This window comes from Toxotes jaculatrix, chromosome 2 (genome assembly GCF_017976425.1).
Source record: "Toxotes jaculatrix isolate fToxJac2 chromosome 2, fToxJac2.pri, whole genome shotgun sequence".
In the NCBI taxonomy this organism is placed as follows: Eukaryota; Metazoa; Chordata; class Actinopteri; family Toxotidae; genus Toxotes; species Toxotes jaculatrix.
The window spans coordinates 8,505,567-8,530,921 of NC_054395.1; the positions used below are offsets into that span (position 1 = coordinate 8,505,567).

At 41.3% G+C, this 25,355-nt stretch overlaps 1 protein-coding gene across 4 annotated transcripts in view; it reads right to left on the reverse strand.

Moving 5' to 3' along the window:
- The window catches only part of hdac7a (histone deacetylase 7a), a 57,138-nt gene extending 37,197 nt beyond the window's left edge, over positions 1 to 19,941 (reverse strand). For 2 of the 4 annotated variants that reach the window (XM_041050911.1, XM_041050903.1), the window contains exons 1-2: positions 19,785 to 19,941; positions 3,544 to 3,612 (exon numbers count right to left, since the gene is read on the reverse strand). In XM_041050911.1, coding sequence (XP_040906845.1) covers positions 3,544 to 3,612; positions 19,785 to 19,803 — 88 coding nt within the window. In that variant the 5' untranslated portion in view covers positions 19,804 to 19,941. Of the gene's footprint in view, positions 1 to 3,543; positions 3,613 to 4,672; positions 4,835 to 19,784 lie in introns of those variants that run through there. The other 2 variants (XM_041050941.1, XM_041050928.1) reach the window with 1 other exon arrangement.
- Positions 19,942 to 25,355: the final 5,414 nt, after the last annotated feature.

A 25,355-nucleotide genomic window follows, 5' to 3' on the forward strand; every position in this document is an offset into this window, starting at 1 on the left:
AATGACCGAAGGCTAAAAAAATGCTTTTTTAGATCCAAGGCTTCTGGTCTGGAGCAGTGGGTGGGATCGAGGTGAAAACTGAAGGTTCCCCCCCCCCCCCAAAATGCCACAGGAATAAATCCTCAGAAAAATAATTCCATCGACTTCAGTAAATTTCAACGGGATTAAGCGTGTCTCTGTGTATGAAAGAGGGAGAGAGAAAGAGAGAGCGAGACACAGAAGTCCCGAGGGGGATTCAGACTGCGGCTGGAGGGCAATCACACACCAGTTACCCAGCTGACCACAGCAAGGAGCCTTTAGCTGAAAGGTTAGTACAACATGAACTGATTTGACACACTAATAAAGCGTTAAGAACAATGTTCAGGCCGCACCACATAAACTTACACACAGTCTCTCTGGTCCATTTGCACTAAAATACCATTAATATGTGAAAATAACATGCAAAGAAAAAAGGGAAAATGCACACACCAAACTAACAGAAATGAATAAAAGAAAAGTGTACACACACACACACACACACACACACACACACACAGTGCTACGGGCCTCCTTGGGGAGTATTATATAACATTACCCCTGACATATCAAGTGATTTCACGCACCTAGAGGCAGGACAATCGAGCCATTTGTTCAGTAGGTCAAAAAATAGCCGCCCCCTTCATTGCCGTCTACTATTACTACCATTGCTTCCACAACTACTGCACAGCTTGTGACTACACTGCAGTTTGGCTTTAAGGGGCCCCATAGCTCAAAATGACCCTAATATGTCTGTAGAGGTTAATGTGGTTGTTGATCAGAACAAAAAAAGTCAATCAGTTTTTTGTGCAGCTGCTGGGATTTAATGACTTCATACTGTTAAGGAACAAAAACGCTACACACACTTGACATTCAGGTTGGAGCACAATTTAGTGCTGAATAAATAGTGTAGTAGCTGCAGATGTATTACCACCCCAGTATGTTGTTTAGTGATATATTACCTCTGTATTCAATGAAGACTAAACCTGTTGATTAAATGTTAAAGCGAGGTCAGGTTACTCCAGGTTACTCAGTCATATAAAGAAATTAGGAAGATTAGTGGCAGAAAAAAAGAACATAAAACCAGGATTAAGGCTTAACAGGAGCTCTATGGAAAAAAGCTCTGTCACACATTATATAAATCATCATATACTGACCACATAAAGCTTTTCAAGAGTAAATATTTGCTGATCTTCTTAATCTTCTATGATAACAAAGTGAATATCTTTGGGTTTTGGACTGTTGGTTCAACAAAGCAAGAAATTTGAATATGTCAACTTGGACTACAGGACATTGTGATGGGAATTTCTTTCTTCCTTTTGTTTTTTCTTTTTATTCATCACTTCATTGGGAATTTAATCAACAAATCCAATACTGAAAATAATCATTAGTTGCAGGCCTAATTAACTGCATTAATTACTGCATACCATCTCTTATTTCATCTTTCCATTCCCGTCATCCCCACTCCATCTACTGTAACTAACCTTTCCTCCACCAGCGTCAAACAAAGCACCGGGATCAGCTGACCACAGTGCTTAGGAACCAGGACGAGGAAGTGGATATGTGATCTCCACTGCAGCTACTACAATCATGCCTGTTGTTATCTCTCCTTAAAGTTTCTCCCTACTCTGTTTAGTGAACCAAAGACGAGTGAAACAAAAATCCTGTTTCTCGAACTATTAGCAGATCTTTTCACTTGTTATGAAGAATACAAGATTTAAAACACAAGATCTTATGACTCATAAGTGTGAACTCAGAATTAACTCCTACACAAAAACCGACCTATTCCAGTGAATATGGAAGTGATCTCACACTTTTGGACCCCATTGTGTTTGTATGAGTGTGAATGCATGCATGTCACTTGTAGAGTGTGTAGAGAAGACATCTGACGCATGATGCATTATCACTGTGTACAGGGTCTCTTCAGTTAATTGCTATGAGAAATACACGTCTGTTATAGCAGTCCTGTGTGGTTTAAAGGGCTGCTTGAGCTCCTGAGGCCTTTAAAATTGTGTTTTCACATGTTACACACATCTGGCCCAGACTGCGGCCACCTTAGACCGCCTACCAGACCCCAGCTTCACAGACACCTGGCATCGGGGCACTACACTCAGCAGTGAAAATATTTTAATGTGAGTTTATATGTGGGTAGAGAGAGAAAGAGATTTAAATAAAGAAGACAAAGGAGAGAGAGCCAGTGTCAGTTGCCCTGTGTGGACAACACACATGTAACAAGACGCTACCGCCGGGGCCATGACCTCACTGGGTTTTTCCACCGGCAGGCACACACACACACAAACACACATACATACACAAGGCGTATAGTGGGTCCTTGGTTAGCATGCAGTCAGCGGAGCCTGGCACAGCGAGAGCCGGCTTCCATTCAGAGAGTCATGCATTGTAATCCTACACAGTGTGATCACACAGGCATGCTTCACAGTGGAGAATGCCAATCTAAACCAAAAGGCCGGACACAAAGAAACAGCCGGGTGACTTGTTTCTGACGGGTGGAGCAGTGTATCAAATACATTTTGACCTCAGGTTGAAGACAAAAAAATGTCTGAGTGTTTCACATGTGAGTCAGCACTACCCGAGATGAACTGCGGTGTCTAAAATTCAGTGAATAGTGAGGGGAGGCAGAGCAAGACATATTTGCCATGAGGATACGGAGCTGCTGCTGTCATGATGGTTTTTAGGAAGAGATCTTAACCTGACCATCTTAGTCTCCTATCTGGTAGTAAAAATATATTTTTCTTGAGGTAAGTGTATAAAAGTTAGTTCAAGTTCACATCCTGCATCACAGTAGTCACTGTTGACACTGTTGTCATTCTCTACCCATGAACACATTCAGAAACAAGCTGATAACATTGGACATCATTTGTAGGAGATACGTTTGGACAATTTCAGATGTTAGTGACACAATCATGGAAGTGAAATTGAAAAAAGTGAAGTGAGTCCTGCGACTGTTCTGTGTATTGGCCCCACTGGCAGATTTTTTTTTTTTTTTTTACAGCAACCCTACTTAGAATCTGTAATTAAATACCTTTTTTTTTTTAAGTCTACAACTGGATGTTCACACATTTTTCACACACACAACTACACTTCAGTATGACCTCCTGCATCTAAACCCACACATGAAAAAAAAACAAAAAAAAAAACACAGCAGACCAAGTCTGTCTTTCCAACTAGGCCAACACCTGTTCTGTTCTGTTCTGTACTTCACTGCAGTTCTCTGAGAATCAAACAGCTTAGATCATTCTGTACGCTGCACTGGAAAAACTGCTGTCACCTAACGTGTGTAATGTGTGTGTGTATGCTGTAGAAAAAAAAAAAAGTTGTAAAGAGGACAAGATGTAGTCCTGAGGGGGTTGACTGTAGACTGGCAGCATTTTTCCACACAAATGTTTCAGCGCTGACAGCTGAGGACAGACTTTAACAAGTTTGTTTAAAATGTTACTGACCCACAACACAACTACTTATTAAGTTTGGTATTTAGCAAAAATGTCTTTAGGAGATTAGAAGTCTTACCTGCTGCTGTATGAAACACGTCGTTCTGTCTGTCTGTCTTTATGATGTTCCCAGAGGTGCTGATTCCATCTGCGGACACAAAGAGAAAAAATAAATCAGTGAAATGCAGCTCATTTACAAGAAAAACAATGAATAAAACAAGCAAAATTGGCAACTGGCAGCTCTGAGCTCCAAACAGGATCAAAATGTTGTTGTTGCTTATCTAAAATATTTCTTTAACTGCAGAAATGCCAACAGCAGGCCTCCATAAACTCCAGAGAAGCTGTTGTAATACCCACTGGCAGCCAACAGAGGCAAATAAAAGTCACCAATGACTTAAGACTCCCTAAAGGTCCGTGTTAGCAGTCCCACCTGATGGGTGTGGCTGAGTACAATCTGAGTGGGTGCTTGTGATGTAAAACCCACCTGTCAGGCCTAATTTGTGACCCAGATCTAGAAAGAAAGACCACAAAATATGTAACGCAGTCCTGTTTGAGAAGTAGGCAAGTAGTGCACGTGCATTGTAAAAACTCTAAAATAATCTTTATATAAGTGTGTGTGTGTGCTGTTGTGGCTGAACATCTGCTCAGCAGCAAAACCCTCATGGGGTCAAACACAAGGGCCAGAAGTGGAAAAAAAAAAGAGAGAGAGAATAATATCTGAGAAATGACTGATAAGAATTCAGAGTTTGCAGCTCACAGACCTCAAACAGTTTCAACAGAACATTCAGATTATCTGTTTGGGTAGACAGCCAGAAATAAGGGTCAGTGGTCTTTACTACAGTGACTTTATCTGTTGGCCTATTTCTATAATGTCCCTTTAGGAATTTCATGTCTATGATAAAATATAACAGTCACTTTAAAGTTTATGTATCATTACAAGAGTGTTTAAATCACCCAACAAAGTCTAATAAAATTTCTGCATGATACACATAAATGCTGTATTCTTCACTTCATTATTAGATGAAAATCTGACGCACTTTTTTTGCGCTCGTGAGCGAATTAAAGCAGAGAAAACACCTGCGCAGGTATTTTACCACCGTACCGTTCAAGTCAAAACTCTTCTGACTTGACGATATAAACACCACATTTAAATAGATGACACGTATCTAACTTCCACATTAGACTTTGTCAGCACCAGAGTTGCCTACCTTGTCAGACAGAACCTGTTAACACCTCACAGCCTGAGTCCAAACACTTAAAAGATAATCCCGCTAATATCGAGTAGGGTAGATTTTGGTGCGCCAAACAAGTCCGTGTGCATCCAGGAGAGCGAATACCACACGGGAGGTGATGGAGAGATCCGCTGGTGTTTGTCAGCAGACAGTGCACAAGAGGAGGAAAAGAAAAGAGACTTAGCGGAGGCAAGTTGCAGAAAAGAAAGTCCGGCCCCTCAAGTCCTGCCCCCTCCCCGCTCCTGCTGACAGAAATAGCAAGCAAGGCGGGCCCCACCAAAAATAGCCTTGACTTCACACGGACCTTCAGGACCATTGTTTTCCTGCACCGTCTGACTCCCATTGGGTGCACACTGCAGCCAATCCGCGCTTGGTTCCTTATAACTTACATACAAGAGTCTTAACTTCGTCTCCAGAGGCTGGGGACCGGTGTCAAATAAAATAATGGCCCCTTTACTGTGGCACCATCTGCTGTCAAAAAGCCTTAAAACCAGCGCTGTGGTAGCACTAAGAAAAGTGAATAAACAGTTAAACGTGGGCCAGTTAGATTTCACTTTTGGGTTGATAATTAACATTTAAATAATTTGATGAGTAAATGTTTCCAAAATCACAAACAGCCCAGCCAGTGTTCAACACATTATGTTATTCTTTTCGGGGTAAAACAGCATTTGGACCAACATGATGGAGCAGGTGTAGGTGAGTCTGCTACTTAAAAGCAAAGAAGCCTCCATCACACACAACACTGACTTGCAATGGTCTGGTATGTAATGAACAGCTGTTATTTATCATTTGCTTTGGTTCCTGATCCTGCAACATACAGTGCATGACATAACGTCTGAGCATTTAACAGAATTTTTTTTTTCCCCCTCTTGTTGTCTGAAAAATTAACCTACTTTCATACACCAGCCAACATCTAATGAAACCAGAATAGCACTGAACAAATTATTATTTTGGTGTGGGTGAACATTTCTGCACAAAACCAAATCTATAAAAGCCACAGACATTTTGCCAGGAAACAAAAATCTTCTCTTGAACTTAATTTGGTTTCCTTTTTAATTCTGATTTCCTGCCAGAGAACATGTTTTGAGTGCTTGTTATGGCTGCAGTTATCTCAACTTAAAGGTACTCCAAACACCCAAACAAAATTCAATCCTTTTAAAAATATACAAGCAATTCACAGGGCAGATATCACATGAGCCTTTAGCTAAAGAGATCAATGTGTGAGGTAAACTGCAAGAAGTTTGCTTGCAACACACCCTGTTGACTAATAACATATGTTACAGTTTGTTCAGTGCAGTGCAACAGTCCTTTTGTGAGAACTTTTAAATCTGCTCTCATCTTCAGACTCTAGTTCTTTTAAATGCATTGCACAGCTCCAATATTATTTTCCATGATATAAAAACTTATTGACAATCACACTAAATGACTTTAGTGTGAGCAGAGAGAGACCAGCCTGTTGAGAAGGTCCTCATTAGGGGAAATGTTTGGAATAGTTTCTGTGGGCCTGAGCGCGGTGTCACAAACTGTTGAGCTGATTGTACAAATAGCTTTACTTGTCGCTGTACTTTTAATTCACTGAATGGCCTAAACCTCGTACAGCTGTAATCTCTGAGATTAAAACTGTACCTAGTTTGTTGTAGGATTAAAGGTTAAATCAGTATAGATTCAAAGCTAATACACGTCTGTTATGAAACAAAAACACACCCATGTTCTGTAATATAGTTAGTGACTTGTCTTCACAGCAAAATATGGACATAATTGCACTATTTAAGATAAGATAAAATGAAATAAAATAAAATAAAATAAAATACAATAAGATACACCTTTATTTGTCCCACAATGGGGAAACTGCATCTGTCACAGCAGCAAAGAGACAGACTCAGGCACCCAGAATATACAAAAAATCTAAAATATAAAGACTCAAGACAAGATTTAAGATAAGGTCCTTGGATTAGCTTTAGATATTACAAAGGAGGTTGGTAAAAGGGGAAAACTGTGAGCTGTCAGATGAAAAGCTCAGGGCTCTTTCACTGCAGTTTGTATGAACCAGAGCACGTCCAGCATGTCATTTAAGGAAAACAACTCTTGGAAAACCATTCGATTAGATGCGGAAAACCAGATGATGATGTCTGCTTGTGGCTCAGAGTGAATATTCCTGCTATATGGAAAAAGGCCTTTAAGATTTCAGTAACCATGGTACGGTACACACAACCCCTGAGCACACAGAAAATCAGACAGTCTGCTTGTTACTGTTCAAAAAATTAACAATGAACAGTTGTCAAGGATTTGGTTTCCTGCAGTGAAAAAAAAAAAGAAAAAGTTTAGGAACAAAGAAAACTAGTAAGTTTTTAAACACAGAGCACATCACCATTACAAGAATTTATATGCTCATTTAGAGCAATATGTTAGTTGTTGCAATCACATAATATCATAAAACTTTATGTTACAGTTACAATGTGTGTACTGTCATTATAAATTCATTGTCATCAAATTGCTGTTTCATTTGACAGTTACTTTTTCATTACTGTAACTGTGATCGCTGTTAACCAGATTTATCACAGCAAATTTCATAATTATTACTTGTCAATTGCTGCCAGTTAATTACTGTGGAAATCACAGTAAATTTATTACACTATGCAGACAAGAATTTAACATATTGTACTTAACCAGTGCCCTTAAAGCCATAATCCAGTAGATGTAGACTTCTAAAGGAACCCTAGCACACAATGACTGAGACTCTGAATGGGCAGCATATTAGGAGGAAGTAAAGTAGCCTTCACTACCACTGTGTGCTGACATGATGCTCATCAAGGTTGGGTCGTTATAGACTGTTAGGACAGTGGAAGAAAATGTTCAATTAAATATTTGTGATCATGGGTTATATTGATGTTTTTGTGATACTGACAGACAGGAAGTCATATAAGTAAAGACGATTTGTAATTAATCTGTCGTGACCCATAAAACTTTTTCAGGGGAAAAAAATGCTGTTAATTCTCTACAATTTTCTCTACAAAATTCTCTAATTCTCTCCAAAAACTCGTTGTTGTCAGACCACCGAGCACAGGGTAAACCTGAGCCCATGCGGGAGGAAGTAAAGCATCCTGTCTGTAAAAGCAGCACTGCTCAAACACATACCAACACCCACAGTACATACGTTACTGTGGTAGCTTATGTGACGCAGGGCCACCATCTAACAGTTTCTCTGGTCCAGGGTCTTCCAAGAATCAAGACGCTTTGTGCACTCACTCACATTGAGTCACGTACATCTTTAAGTAACGTCACATTTACTACAGTGTGGTCAGCATGACAGAAGTCATCGTTCCTTTTGCTGTTTCATCAGAAATGCACAATTTCACATTTACAAAGTTAAATTTTCTAACGTTGATCAGTAAATGTCCTGCAACACAAAAAACTATTCTATATATATATTCTATACATTTTTTTCTTTTTAAATATTTGACAGAGGTACTTGGATACTCTTTTGTCTTTTTCTATCTCTCTTTTCCTCGCTTTTCTTACTTTTTTTGAAATTAACTCTATCTGCATAGCGCAGTTTTAATTTTTTTTTTTTTGAGGCAGAAACTGACATTTATTATGAGTTTCACTAGCACTTCTCAGTGTTTTCCCCACTTTCAACCGTCCTTTTGTTTCCACAGAGCACAAGCGTGTGAGTGTTTTATCCATTTTTCCGATCTCAGAGTCAGCCAGGTCAACAACTGATGTTTCAGACCAATATTGAAACCAAGAAGCGTGTGTCTATTGCTGGTGGTTCTCCATCGTCCGCTCGCTCATCCTCGGGTGCCTCTGTGAACAGGGGGAACCCAGCACCATTCCCAGCAACCCTCAGCATGTGTGGGTGTAGAGAACTACCTAAGTCTGTGTGTGTGAGTTGTCTGCGTATTATGTGTTTGTAATCGCATGTGTGTATGTACATCGACACAAAGTGTGTGTGCAAGCATATATGTGTGTATATGTGCGCGTGAGAGTATCTGTGCACACATGAGCATGTGTCTGTGTATGTGGTTAGTCCATTCAATTACACAATCTACCATGCAGTCTGAATCACATCCGGTTTCGAGCTGAAAATAACAAAACCACAGGGTGACAGAAAAGCACTGCAGCAGGCAACCGCCCACAGGGAGAGTGGATTACAGAAGTATACACACACACACACACACACACACACACACACACACACACACACACACACATTTATACATATATATATATATGTATATATAAGTATGTATACCAAACACAGACACACACACACTCAGCTCAGCACTGGTCAGTTGGTATTTTCCCCATACAACATCTAGTTTATCTAAAAGAGTTTTCTTCTTTTCACAGAAATGAGGCCTATACAAGTGTTTCATCATCTGATTGATGAGATTATAAATTTAAAAATTCCTTTGTAAAAGCCTCCACATTTTGTATGCAGCTGCATGACGCAGCAGCAAAATGAGATTATTCTAAAATATATTAAAATACAAAGAAAATCCCTGCTCATTTACAGCACCACGGTTTCAGTGCAAAAATGTGGGAATCAGTTGTCAGTTTTCACAAACGTCATATTTTAGAAACAAATTGTGCTGAAACGACACAGTTTAAAACAGTCAGTCTGACGTATGATGCTTTTTGTCTGTACTATATGGGGCAGGATGTGGTCAACTGTGCGCTACATAGCTGCCTCCCACCTGCAGAGATGTGCTCCCGCTACAACACATTTGACACAAGAAGTGATTCTTCACACAAAACCAAAAAAAACAGCAAAACTCACAGAATGACAAAAAGAATGTACCAGGCAGGAATCGAGAAAATGATGGGGGATTTTTTGGTGTGTGTGTGTGTGTGTGTGTCCAGTGACTAGAGATGGGTGTGGATCCTGAGCATCAACACTTCTTTGGTACCAAAATGTGCCCGTTAAAACCAAATATTGAAAAGGAAAATTTGACCGTTCAAGTTAATTTGTGATGCATTCAAAGACATGCATTTAAACTCAAAACATGTAATTCACTTAATGAAGAGAACTGACTGGCTGTCTGAGTGTGTGTGTGTGTGTGTGTGTGTGTGTGTGTCTGATACTTTATCAGCAGCCCATGCGCTTGTATAAACATGAATGAGCCTCTTTTACGTAACAGAGCAGGGTATGACCCTTATTTCCACTAATTATGAGACACAGTGGTCTCAGTAAGCTGTTTTAACACAGTAAAAGTACAAGCACACAGCCACTATCTGTAAAATGGAATTAGAGGGGATAGAGGTTTAGAGAGAAGGAATGAAGGAGTGAAAGAATAAGGGAAGGGATTAGCAAGATAAAGAGACTGTGGAAGAACAGAAGAAAGTCAGAAAGAATAGGAGTTAAATGGAGAGGTAGAACAAGTAAGAGAGGAAAAGAAGAAGAGAGATAGGATGAGAGAAACAGAGAGAGAGAGAGAGGGAGAGAAGGAGGCTGAGAGGACTGTAATAATGTTTGGCCTTGGTCTGCCAGTGGGGTCCTTCCCCTTAAGAAGCCAACAGGAATGTGAGGAATGCTGCATGAGAAGAAAAAGGAAGGAGTAGAGGAGAGGGGGAGAAACAGAGGAGGATGATGGGAAAGAAAGAAAGAAAAGCCAAGAAGGCAAACGAGGAGGAGGGAGAGAAGCAGGGAATCCAGAGTGAGATGAAGATAGAAAGAGGGAGACAGGAAGATGAAGGCAGAGAGTAATATGAGGAGGGGAGGAGGGAAGGAGGGGGGGACACTGAGGAAAAGACTTATTATCTTTAGTGGGCTGAGTAAACACAAGAACAAAGAGGATAAAAATAATAAGGCTGGAAAATATTTGGGAGGAAAAAACTTGAGCTCTTTTTGTGTGTTCTTATTTTTGTGCTTGCGGATATTCATGTATGCACGCAAGCACGTGTTTGTGTGTGTGTGTGTGTGCGAGAGAATATCAGGGTGTGGTGCTAAACTCAGAGTTTTCTTTTCCTTTCAAAGTTTTTCTCTTCGCCCACAGTCTCAGTGCCAGAAACTTCACACCTGTAATATTTTACAGAAAATAATCATCAGCTTTTTTTTTTTTTTGTTCAGGAAGAGTTTGGCCTCAGTCTTGTGGCGGTCAGTTGATAATCATGAGAGTTTGCACACCAGCACGTACACTCTCAAATCGTGTGTGATTCTCCTGCTTCACGGAAGATAACGTGGAGGCCACTGGGTTATTTAAAGTACTAAATGTCCAGAATGCTGCGACTGAAGAAAATTACACATTTAGCCTCCAGACTCTGAACTCACAGACTTAGCTGCAGAACTGACCTACAAAGCCAAAAACACAGTAACTACAAACAGAGCTAAGACCACAGTCTGTTGTTTGGGCATCTGCTTTACTATATAAAACATCAATATGCTATAGAAACATATGATTTCTCTGAAAATTATATAAATTTGCAGTAACTGCTTGGAAGAGAACTTATCACACGTAGGCTTGCACAATTTCCCTTTCACTGAAAAAACAACAACCAGCAAACCAATCAGAGCAAGAGAAATCACATGTATCAAGTTAGTGCTAGCTGATGAGTTTGTCACAGCTGGTATGAAATCAATCAAATTATTATTCCCCCAGCCATATCTGTAATGTATTGGGAAAATAAATAAAAAAAATCAGATCAGCTGATCCCTGGTCGTCTCTTTTGGTTTTATGCTACAAATAGAAAATAAGAAAAATAAGGTCTCTAAATAAAGATTCATAATGAGGAAAAAACAAAAAAATCAAAAGGTAACCAACCTCAGCAAAGTAGCAGCTCTGCCCTCTCTGCTTTAACACGGTGCCACCTTTTAAGTTAATATGGCCGACTTGTTAGTAGTTACCAATTTAAAAGTCCGGCAAACATCTGTAAACATTAGCATTTGTTTGGTGTCTCTGGACATCCACGTCCGACCTAAAAGACACTGTAAAGCCTCACAGAGCTGAGACGAGCTGCGGAGATGGGAGACATTTCTCAGGTTTCATCACTACGAGTTGCCTCTTTCACACACAGCTTGTCACCTGATCCATTGTTAATATAAAAGCAGTGATTGTGGCTGCTTCCAGCTTTGTTCAAATTACATATTTAAGTTCAGAATTTTAGAGCTTAGTCAATTCATCCATTCAAATTGATTATGAAAATAATTATTAAATCAGCAACAGCCCTAAATGATTTATATATTCAGGGTAAAATAATCAGCCAACATGTAAAATATAGGTATTGTAATACCTTTATGTTACGCAGTTTGCTGGCCAGCCAGAAAACCATTACACTGCATAAAATCCTTTTTATGTAGAGAGAGACAGATGGCCAATATTTATTTAAAAAGCTTATTTTTCTCCAGCATCAGAATGTTAATGCGTTTTGTGATTGTTTAAATGTGATATTGATCAGTGTTAGTATATTTAAATTAAGCTCGGACCCAGCATTTGGCATAAAGGTCTTAATGGGGTTCAATGTCTGACATGTTGTTATTTTAGATGAATGAAAAAGCCAGATACATACACAGATCCCCCAGAATGACACTACATACTGAGCAACTATGAATGGAAACCAAAATAAGACACAATCATACATTCCCTTATAGACTGCACACCCTATGAAGACAAACAAGTATGTTCAAAATGTTTCCATGGTGTGTGCATGTGTGAAAATGAGAGACAGAGCGAGTATCTGAAAGACTAGCCACATCGAAAGCCGTGGTGACATGCACAGTCCACAGAAACACAATGGATCGCTGACAGACATTTTCCACAACAGGGCAATGGTGTCATGTGTGCAGTCATCGCTAAGCAGTGTTGAGAGGTGAAATAAAGAAGAAACAAGACTTTTTTTTCTCCCCCTCCCCCCAGGGGCATGTAGAAAAATTCATTTTGCATCGAAATCTCAGGAATAACGTTACAAACAGTCTGATAGCAATCAGTCACACACTGGAACTGAATTACCCTAAAATAAACCAGTCCAACAGCACCAAAACTGTTCAGCTGACAGGGGATCTCTGGGACGTGTAGTGCAGAAACACCACAGCAAAGAAAGAGATGAATACTTAAACTGAGAGATGGTCGTGTCTGAATGAATTACAGCCTCTTTTGAACATTTGATCCAGTTAAATTGAAAGTGAACCGAGGTCAGCTCCAGCGACGACACAGGCAGAATGCGAAATAAAGCCCTGAGGATCCTTTACACCCTAAGGATGTTTGGAGTTATGGCAAGTTGTTCAAAACACAGTAAGAAACCATAGCAACCGCAGGAAAATCCCAGGGATGTCAACAACACGCACACACAAACGTACACACACACATGCACATTCAAAACTCTCAAAACGCAAAGTCAAATCAAATCAAAACTCACCCCTTTAACACCCACCATTCCGAACAACAACAAGCCTGAGAAGCGTGAGCGTGTGTGTAGGAAACACCCAGACAGGCCAAAAATAGCTCTACACTCTCGCTCCCCATCTCTCGCTTTCAGTCCCTCACCCTCTTTCTCTATTGCTCTCCCTCTGTGTCTCTCGCTTGTGTCACTATAGACCATTGATAGGAAAAAAAAATAAGTTAATGTTCCCATACGGAAAATATCACCCACTTAAGAGTGCACTTGAATGTGAGAGTATGACTATGTGATTGAGTGTATGGAGGGAATAATGACTATTTTGGCATAACTGTTGCACAAGGGGAAACATGAAGCTTCTCACAAGAGGGAAACATTAGTAGGCTGAAGTTTGCGTTTGTCTGACACATCGAGCTGACGAGGGAAGTCGGACATTCCTCAAGAATATTGTGAATATGTTGAAAACGTGAAAGAACTTGTGCTATTTGTTTGTTTTTGTTTTTTTCTTGTGTTAAAATGAAGTTAGGTCAGAATAGAAGTAAAATAACTGTCGACGTGCTTTAACCATGCAGATCTTCATCAGGCTGAGTTCTCCTTACATCTTATTTTTAGGATGCTGTCACACCCACAGATATCTTGCTTTGGTCCAAACCATGGTGGCAACGTTGTCAGTTTGTTTACCTCCAGGATGCCCAATTACAAGTAAGGCAGGGTTTGTAAACAAAAGTCACATGGACTCACAAGTAGTGTGTTTACTGGACAGTTTTAGTAACCTGTCATCCTGCAAAGTTAGAGATTTTTAAACAAATGTAATTGTAGTCTTTGTTAAATAAGCAAAGCCTGTTGGCGGAGAATCGTTTCTCTGGCAGCATCAACCTGAGCTACATTAGGCCAACCCAGTGTGTGTTTAAGGGATAATTCTGATTAATTACAACTGGAGCCTTGTTTTCTTTGTTTTGGCCATCGCATCTTTCTGTTACAATAACACTATAATCACCAAAGTAATTGCTGAAATCTGGGAATGTGCTGACATCCCCAAGTCTGGTGGGGCAGGACTCAGGACTCATGAGCTCAAATAACAACAACAACAACAACAAAAAACGGTTTAGTCAGATTATCAAAACCTATTTGTTTGGACATAAAACACAACTATGGCAAGTGGATGTTTACAATGTACAGTTTGGGTCATACTTTTGCCGTTCACCTTTGTTTTCTCTTCGAAATAAGTTTGGCAAACCTTGGCATTTTGTAACCATTGACCGACTGCTTGTGTTTCTTGCTCTCTTTCACTTCTTTTTAGCAATTTGGATGAAATTATGCACAATGGGGAACGAAATCCAGGGGAGAGCAAACAGAGCAGCAGAGAGGAAAAAAGAGAGAAGCGGCAGGAATTATTGTGACTGGCTCAGCAGCCCGACCAGTTACTGAGTCAGTGACTAGTTCAATCAGCTTACAGCAGTTTACCAACAAGCCTCGTGATTATAGTCACTATGTCACCAAGCGTCTACAACCTAATTTTTTTTTTTTCACAAAGAAAGATCAACTTCACTGCAGCACTTTCTGCTGTGACTGGGCCTTTAATAATAGGAAAATAGAAAAAACAAAACTGTGAAAATAAAGCCCTATTTGTAGTAAAGTGGAATGATACTCACATGATTGACATCAGTGGCCGACACATGAGCAAATCAAACACATGACGCTGATCTACTTATTTTCTGTCATTATTTCAATATATTTTTTAAGGAGATTAGTTTTTGTTTTTGGCTAAAGCTTTTAGTTTGCACTTCAGAATTCTGAACAGGCTAATCTTATGAACAGTGTAGGGATGTGTGTGTGTGTGTGTGTGCGCGTGTGTGTGCGTGTGTGCGTGTGTGTGTGTGTGTGTGTGTGTGCTCTGTTTTAGGCCCCAGAAAGGCTTTGACAAAAAGAGTTTGCCCACTTCACTGATGTTCATACCAGCATGTGACATAGAAGGTGGCTGTCGGATGAAGCAACAAAACCAAGATCTCATGTTTCAGGTTGTGATTAGATAAGACTGCCCTCCTCTTTGACAGACCACAGATGAGCTTTACAGTTTCGGGCTTCTTTGTGTCATCGTTTGGTGGCATTAGAGTTTTTATGCCATTCTTCTCACTGGGCCAAATGAAAGGGAAAATATCAGACGTTCTTCAGTTTGACACAGAAAGTTTGTTTGACCTTAAAAATGCACCTGCTTTACTCTTCAGCACACAAACACGTCTGACACACAAATGATCTGTGACACTTTGCCCATCCTTCCCATGGCTTGGCCACAGATGCACACAGCAGGGCAGGTAACAAAGAGAAGGGCTTACACCTGAAGCTCTGAAACATTTGGGCCACCCTGGAACCTAAACCGAAACTGAATGTAACATCATTTTAGGATTTAATATCTCAAACAAGAGGTAGCTTTTTCAATTATTTCTAAAACATCTGCATGACAGTGTTTTTCCAGATCTCCGTAGGCTGATATCAATTTTAAGCTTGAGTATAATTAAAATAGAAGAGGGATGTTTCATTATTTTCGCACACTGTCTGTCTGGCTAAGATAAGATACAGTAAGGTAAACTTCATTGTCCCTGAGGGGATATTTATCTTGATTGTTGAAGCCTCCACAGCAAGTGGATGAAAACAGCAACAGGCGGCAGCACAGGACGAAAACATCACGCAGCTCTCATCACACACTCTCAAATATGTTTTTACACTCTCAGTGTGTCGGGCAAAGACACATCAGGCGCAGATATCTGCTGTCTGTCACCGATGATTGATGAAAGTGAAGCTTCTCAGTCGGGAACTTATGTTTTCTCTAGTGTTTTTGGTGAAAGGTTACACCTCTCCTCTCCTCTGTGCCCTCTGTGGGGATTTAAGAGAGAATGAGAAAGAGAGAGAGAGACAGATGGCTTTTCCTTGCAGGATATCCTGTTCTAAGTAGAGTTGCTGGGCTCACTCTGACCTCCTCACCCCTCTTGACCCCTGACCTGCTCATAGTTTAGGCTCACATCTTTTTGCCCAAATCTCTTCGTGGTCTCTCAGTTCTGCTCTCCGCCTCTTTGCTTTCTCTCCTTCCTAACTCCTCCATCATACTCCCAGGTGTCACTTTTATTTTCCCTCTTTCCTTTTTCACTTTATACTCCTGTCCGCTCCCACTCAGTACTAACACCTTTCTTCTCAATTTTCACATCCTCTATGTTCTTTTGCCTCTTTGTTTGCTGTTTGCTCCACCGGCAAAAGGTGGCTTGCTTAGAATTATTACATTATATTACTATATCAATGAGATTGTTTTTGTGAAATAAAAAACAGACATAAGCAAGATATAAGTAAATTAATAAAAACAAAACACTGTTTCCCAGAGAATAAATAAAAACAAAAAAGATTAGTCATGTCTTCATGATGACTAAAGGCTAAAGAAAAGAAATGAGTCTTTAGACAAGTTTTAAAAATATCAATGGATGGGGAAGATCTTATTGTTAGTGGCAAACTATTCCACAATTTAGGGCCAACAACAGAATATCTGGAGGTGGAATAGAGGACGAGCAGTTCAGAGATGTAATCTGAAGTCACTCCACGCAGCGCTTTAAAAACAAATAATCTTAAAATCAATTCTCTATTTCACTGGTAACCAGTGAAGAGAGGCCAGTACAGGAGAGATGCGCTCTCTGCTTCTTTAGTGAAGAGTCTCAGTGTTGCAGTTTGAACCAGCTGCAGGTGAGACAGGACTGACTGACTGATTCCTACACACAGAGAGAACTGCTGTCCTCCAGGAAAGAGGAAATAAAAGCATAAACTATGATCCCCAAATCTTGGAATGATTTTAATTTTGTAAGCGATCTAAGACTGTACTGACACATAGCATTATCATACATTCAATTCATTCAGGGTACAAATGACCAATTAAGTTACTAATTTGACCATCTGGAAACATGCTACAAATCCCTCTTTGTTTCATGATAGTAAAGATATCATTACAGTAAATTTATAAAAGAAGTTATGATGATGTCAGTACTTCAGCTGTACTAATTTGAAAACCACACACACAAAAAAGCCACCGCCATCATTGTAAAAATCTTAATTTGGTAAGAAAAAATGAGTAAGGCTGTCTCACAGGAAAAAAACAATCTTTCAGGTATCTGTTCTTGTCCTCAGAAACCCTATATTTTTTTTCTCTTTCCTTACTTTCTCTTTACATCAGCCTCTCTGTTTCTCTCTGGCTCACACCGAGCCCTCCCACCCCTCGGCAGAACTGGAATCCATTAGCTGATGAATGGTTGTTTGTGTTTTTTTAAGCTCAACAGCGCCACCCCAGGACTGCATGGCCAAAGTGGGTGATAGCAAAACATTTGCTGTGATTAGAGGAGTAATTAGCCAATCATCCTCTGACCTGCGAGCCAACCCTGAGGTCAAAGAGACACAGAGTGGGCTGCTTTCCCAGGTGGTTTCCCATGAAAACCATCAGGTAGCAAATATATAGTGGAGTCATTGTATGCAGACAGATGACACACACACACACGCACACACACAACACACACAGCTCTGTGTCTGTTTCCCAACTTCACTACATGCATGTTTGAGAGTGTGTGCTGCTTGCACTTAAATAGGATCCCAGCGGTCCGAGTGCAGAGTTTGCCCAGGTAGGCCACAGTGGAAATCAACACTTCCTGCTTCCTGTGGCGAAAGGAAGTGCTACCGTCGCTGTCCCCTTATCGCTGGATACACAGGCAGCGCAGAGGGAGGAAGGCGGGGAGGGAGGGAAGAGGAAGAGGAGGAGGAAGAGGAGAAGGAGGGTGGTCAGGCAGGCTAGACAAAGGGAGAGGACTAAAGAGGCAGATAGGGCTGCTTGTCTAAAAGGATTTTTTTTTCTCTTTTTTTTCTGGCGGAAAAATGCTAAGAAATAAGTAAATGATGATCGAAGTGGAGTGATGAGGAGAAGGAGAACATGTTTGTAGTGTATTTGTGGTGATGATGTATACTGTGTATTTAGTTAGTTTATTTTGTTTTTATGTGATATCAGCTCTTTGGCTGCTTTGTTAACCAGCTGCCTTCATCTCTCCTCTGGGAGATGATAACATCATTTGGCTACCACTTGCTGGTTAATATCAGCCCTTGAACTGTGAGGAAACACAACATTCGATAGGCCTACAGCCTCTTATAACATTATTTTGTTATAAAATATTAAAGAGCAATTAGTCTTGTGATCAGAACCACATCGTAGCAGTCCATACAAGCCAAGAGACAAATCACCCAGAGCTTTACTCTCCCAGTGTGTGACATCAACACTGGGAGATCAAAGTAGAAGCTAAAGTGGGCCTATTTATAGTTTACATCACACTGCATTTTGTTGCAGGCCATGTAGAACCAAAAAAGAAAATAATATATATATATAGTGGACACGAACATGGAGGAAAAACTGCTTGTGTTTTTCTTGTTGTTAGGAGCAACTGCATGTAGTGTCCTGGCAGATGCAAGATGGACTGCAGGCAAGGAGAGAAGAGGACAGAGACAGAGTGATAAGGATTGTCAGGAAAAGAAAGTAAAGAAGCAAACAATGGAGAGAAAATGAAAGCATGCACAATGTGTCTGTAAAAAGAAGAAATGCAACAAGTTGGATGCCATTTGCAGTCTGCAGTCAGAATTTACCCGCTTGCACCTTATTCTGAAGGAGCAAGAGAAAGACAACGAGAAAGACAGAGGGAGAGGGTGGGGGGGGGGGATGTTTGGGATCAGGGTGGAGAAGCTTTCAGCACTTGGGATTGTCCCAGATGGACACAAGCCGCTCCCTCCCTTTATAAACAGCCCCTGGCTTCTAGCGCTCCTCTCCTCTCCGTCAATCTCCTCTCCTTTCCTTTAAACCCTGTTGTACAACTCAGCTCCCACTTTGCAGGGATTCCGGGACCCTCGGCAGAAAATATGAACAAATTGACACTCTCTGTTTTCTCCTCTTTTCTTCTGACAATGTCATCTGTCCCTGCCACCACCACCCCCCAATCCCTGCCATTTCCAAAGTCAACACACCACTAAATGCTGGGCTGACTCACTTCCACTGTGGGTGGCTCTGTTTCCAATTTTCTCACCAACTCAGCCACCCCACCACCTTGGAAGAAAAGAGAAAAACCTTTGTCCAGAAAACAAAAAAAGTAGCCAACCAGACATTAAAGAGGGAGACACATTTTTCCAAGGTGCTCAGTGTTAAAGGGACAAAAGCATGCCTGTAGATGCTGACGGGAGACGTGGGGTAAAACCAAGCGTGCTTCTCCCACTTCTTTTGTGGCTCTGAAATGGTTATCGCTGTTTTCCTTCCTTTCTTTCTCTTTGGGAGAGCGTGGGAGCGCCCTCAGAGCGCTGCAGAGAAACCACAGGGCTCATAACAACAGGAGGAAGCCGGTAACTTGAGTAACTCGGGCCGGGCAGAGAAAGGGAGAAGGAGTGGAATGGGGAGCGGAGGAAAGGAGAGAGGCAGCAATGGACAGAGAAACCTTCTCCAGGCGTTTCACATCTTTACATGTCTCCGCATCATGAAAACATGACATCTGAGCTCACAGAGGCAGAGAGAAAAAAAAACAAAACAAAAAACACATTTCCAAATAACCTGTTGCATTCCAGACAGCATTTGCCACATGCTCACACATACACACAAAGTGGCGTTTCCACACACACACACTTACACACACACACACACACACATCCCTAAAAAGCACTTCACGTGAATTTAGACAAGTTTCCCTGTCACACTGAGCTGCCTTACCAGTCTGTGGTGTGAACATCCAGCATGAGGAGTGTTAGAACGTCCTGTCAGTCATGGTCACGTACAGTTCAGTCCAGAGAGATCGAGAGCGATGAGGAGGACTCCCAAACTACACACACATACACAAACACACACACACACACGGGCACAGTATCAGTTCCCTCTGTCCAACTGTTGAGAAAGTGAGGGGCCGCAACAAAAGGCAACAGAGGGAGGGAGGGAGAGATCGAGGTAGAGAGAGAGAGAGAGAGCGAGAGAGAGAGAGATTAACCCTTCTGAGCTGACTGGACTCTCCCTCCCTCTCATACACACAAACACTCACACTCACACACACACACACACAGTTGGTTTGCTGTATCACTGACTTCTTGTGTTTTCTCTCAAGTGCCAAGCGCAGGAAGGGAGAGCAAAGGGGGGGACCAGAGAGCATGTGTGTGCGTGCGTGCATGGTCCATGGATGTGTGTGCGTGTGTATGTGTGTATTTTAAGGTAGGAGGGACCGGCTGGCTCGAGTCCAGAGGCAGCCAGCCTGGTAGAAAAAGACAATAGCAGGAAACACTATATCAGGAGGAGGCAAAATACCAGCACAAAAATAATTAACAGACAGTGAAAAACAATGACATCCACCGTGGAAAACACAGCCTGCAGCCTGCACCAAACAATGATAGTGGAAGCAACGACCAGAAAAGGTTTTTTTTTTTTTTTTTGTTACCACAGGATATAAAAACCACAAATCCAGAAAGATCTGAGGGGTTAGTGGTGATGAATGTCAGAAATGTTAGTGTTAGTGCTGCAAGAATTAGATGCAAAGATTGCCAACTGCATCGCTGCATGTCGCCGATTTTTTTTTTTTTTTTTAACTTTTTTTCTGTTGTTGTCAGACACATTTGTGCACAATCACAAGCATGCAGATGTACATTCCCCACGCAATCGGTCAGTCATGACTCCCACACAAATCTCACCACCACCCACCCCCACCCACACACATACACACATACACACGCATATACGCACATACACACACACATTCCCTCCGCTGTAATCATATCTAGTGATAAGGGCAGCTTCCACAGCGACTTACAATGGCCCTGTATTCGGAGCCTGCTCTGATTACACACACAAGGAGCTGCATTACACCCTGCTAATTCAATTTCCTCCCCTCCGGGTCAACCTTTGTGTGTGTGTGTGTGTATGTTTGTATGTGTGTGTGTGAGTGAGTGAGTGAGTGCATAAGGAGGAACTGATTAAGCAGTTGTTGAAGAGAACAAGCTGCTTGCACAAAATCTGACTGTAATAATCTGCGGGGGGTTGATAGAGATGTTGATCAAGACCATAGCTGTTGTCCAGTGCTTGAGACGTAAAACGCACTGAAGTGCAGCAAGATTGAAAATCAGCTGCTCACTGGCGCAATGAGCAATTAACTGGTGTTGCAACACATTACAGCCATGACAGCTGATGTACACGATGTGCCTGCTGTTGTTTATTATTTCCTTGTATCTTATCTTTGCCTATACATACAGTATATATATCTATGCATACATGTGTGTCTAATCCTGTTGTTCTTCTGGCTTCTGGCCCGAGGGGATGGGGGGGTCGGGGAGGGGGGGTAAGGCTACTATATATATGTCATCATGATGTGTCTGTTTCACAGACTTTCACTGCTGTATTTATTATTTATGCAAATTCTCCGGTGACACGTTATGTATGGTGTGTATGGATGGTTATATGAGCTGAGAATGAAAACCAACCAACAGTATTATTTATTTATTTTATTTTTTTTAATTACATCAACACTCTTTTAGCTTTATAGTCAAGTTGTAAAAGCACTAAACACTAATTAAAGACTAACCTCATTTCAGAGGTTTGGAGGTCTCTGTGGAGGTTTCTTTTACAGCCTCTGAAGAAAATGATGTGTGATGAGTCAAACTCACTAAAATCAGGGTGGAGATGCAGAATCCAGAGCTACATCAGTTTTATAGCATGAGAGTCAGTTGTTGGTTCGACTTTGTTGTGAAAGATTCAAATGCTCTTTGGCCTCTTCTGCTCCTCTCCCAGGTTTCTTAAACTACGGGGCAGAGACCCACAATAGGTTGCAGGCCTGCTTCTGGCAGGACCCATAAGAACACAAACTAACAATATATAAACCTGGGTTCTTACAGTAAGATGTTAATTCTCATATGGACGCGGGGATGAAGTATTTTCATAGAAATCCTTTCCTCAGTTTGAAGCAAGAGGTCAGATCTGCAGGCTTTTCCACTGATTTGGTGTAATGCAGCCTGATGGAGCGGCTGGCTCGCTGCAGGTTGTTTATCAGAGTCGTTCAACGCATCTGAGTCTAATTTTGACCAAATAAAACAATTCTGTGCGTCAGTGTCAAATGCATGGCAGACATATGGAGTGTGTGTGCACGTGCATGTGTGTGAATACGTGTGTTAAAATAGTGTGTGTGAGTTAAAAAGCAAAGAATGTGTTTGTCATTAAAATGACTGAATACAAGGGCGAGGTCCCTCTGGAGGGGTGGGTAGCTACATATCTACAATAAGTTTACACACACAGACACACACACAGACACACAAACACAATGTTGCTTTGTGTGCCCTCATCTACCTTTGGCAACGTCACTGCTGGAAATCAAACCCGAGACCCCTCTGACTTCTGTGCAACCTCAACACAACATGTATCCTTGTCCTAACCACACACACACACACACACACACATTTTCTCGACTAAAACTCCTGTTCACACTCAGCGTCTCTCACTCACACACATACAGAGAGATTTCTCCAGATGTGGGTGTGATGCTTGTGCACATTAGTGAGTGAGTGCACCGTGTTGTGTGTTTCCACCTCCCCTCCTCTGTTTTGGTTACCAGCCTCGTCTGCTAAGCCTCACTAATCAGTCCTGCTGTCAGGAGATGAAACACAATATCGAGGCCTGAACGCTCAGGACATTTCACATACAATGGACTGGCGTGTCAGTCACAGAATTCCCCACACACCAGGACAACACTCTTTTAGATTATCGTCCCCCCTACACACAGTGACAGACGAGCTGCTGTTCAGTGTACAGGAGAACAATGGTAATCCAGAAAATCAAATCAGACACTGTAAGAAATCAATATTCACAGATAGCAGGTAAAGACATGCATGAAAAAGCTTCAGTTGGTAATTCATGTTGAGTTGCCAATGTTGGACAAAACTGTGGGCTTACACTTGTCAATGTGTTTAATAACTTTATAGGACAGGGCTTAATTTCTACACAGACAGAAATTTCTAATTTCATCAAATGAAAGCACGTGAAGCCTCAAGTTCAAACTTTCTGAAAGAAAAATAAACCACTGATCTCGTTGGGGGAGGAACCCATTAGGTGCTGCATGAGAAGCTAAATTAAAGCTGCACAAATCAATATAGATCAAATGAACATGTGGAATGTGAAATGTGTAAGTCATAGTGATGAATGCACAAAGCAATATTGATGTGTGAATTCGTCTGATCACAGAGACTGGGCGGACGTTCAGTGTGTACAGTCATGATTATGTCAGTTGTGTAAGTTAATTGCGTAAGCTCTGTCTCCAGTGCTGGGAACAGTAGGACTACTTATTTTCTGGGTGTTTTAATTTCAGACACCACCATGTTGTGCTTTCAGCTTGTTCTGCTGCCCTGAAGTGGGCAAAATAATCTGTTAATGCAGCTTTACAGGAGATAAAGTTCCTGTAGTACCTGTTGCCTGGTGCACCCCTGCTGGTCTTGTCAACTTAAGCCCCTGAGACTCAGGCTGTCGATCACATGAAGGGATGGGAACTCCCTCAACAAGCCACTGCAATGAAACACAGGTGTAAACATGTAAACAGCGTCCCAGTTATGTAAAATAAAATCATGATCACATCTGAGTTTGTTTGCAGGGAAACTATGGAGGTAAAAGTTGAGGTGTCGACAGGTAAGCAGATGTTGTTATGGTAAGAATTACAACGAGGCAACTAAAACTGTTTGGTTAAGGTTAGGATTAAGGTAATACTATGCTGACAGCAGTACTGAGGATGATGTAATGATGTGGGTGCATAAAAGTGAGACGAACAGAAGGAAAGCAAAGGAAAGGAAAGGAAAGGGAAAGGGGGTAAGGATAGAAGCAGGAGGACAAAGAGGAGGAGGAGCAGGAGGAGGAAGGAGGGGATAAGATGGGGTCCAGACCCCTGATCCCTGCAGCTGCTGTTGTTTGTAGGTCAGCATTACATCAGTAGGTTTATGGAAAAGGCTGGGAATCACTTCTCTACTTGACCTACTTAAAGAATGTTAGTGTTAGACGACATGCAATACTCCCTGGTTTCCCAGCACTCACTCATTCACCTCCTACCCGACACGCAGCAACACACACTGTTTTGTCATCTTGTTTTATTAGCAGTTGCTGAAAGACCACATAATTTAGGAAGCAAGGCCTTAAAATGTTTTTGAAAAACTGGACATTTGCCTGAAAAACTTTGGCTTGGTGAGCTGTTTTGAATGTCTAACCTTTTTTCATCAGTTTATGTCCACATTTATTCAACTAAAATTTTTTAATGCAGTCCTTCAAAGCACTTGTCAACAGAGCTTTTGGACTAACATCTGCACAGTTCAGTCTTGTCATTATTAGTAAAGAATAAAATGCAACATCAAGAACATAATCATTCATAAAAATAACATTTCACGAGCTTATTTTTCTTCTTTAACAGAACGCTAGCACAGAAACCCACGCCTCTCACTTCTTATCAAGGAACATAACAGAGCTGCTGGGACCTCTGGTGTCAGAGTGTACGGCCCATCAATATCACGCTCGATTTAACATGCCAGCTGTCCTTTTGGAAAGAATTATGGTTTTAACTTCTTATAAAAAACTGGTGTCAAACCCAAAGGAGTCAGAACAGTTCTGCTGAAAAACTGAAATGTGTTGCACAAGAATTTATAGGTCTTCTTGAATTTATAGCATCCATATGTTGGGGGATTTCATGTGTGTGTGTGTGCGTGTGTGTGTGTGTGTGTGTGTGTGTGTGTGTTCGTGTGATGCAGAGGTTAAGTGGTGTGGTTCTGGCCTCTCAGGCAGCTTTCCAGTACGGGTCATGTCTTTTCCTTCACTGCTAGTGAACCACATGTACACACAGACACACACACACACACACACACACACACACACACACACACACATACTTGTCTTTGTGATATTGTAGGGACCCCGGACTAGAACATGCTTTCTGGGAACCACCCTTTCTGATGGTTGTACAGCATTGAAAAAAATCACACAGTCGCGGGGAGTGGCCATAAACAGAGAGATCACTTCAAATTTACAAAAAGACAAAGTAGAGGTCCCAGACCAGACTAGACCCACGCTTGTGAGGACTTCTCAGGTATTTAGTTACATGTGAGGTCTTCACATGCACACTGTCTGGTTTTTCTTTATTCCTGAGTACCACTTAACACACTTTCAGGTTAAACTTGCTTTTGGGAACCAGTTACCATGTTTGACTATTAAGATGAGTGATGATGTATGAGTATGATGCAACATGATATACATCTGCTGGAGCTCAGCACTTAGCATCAAATT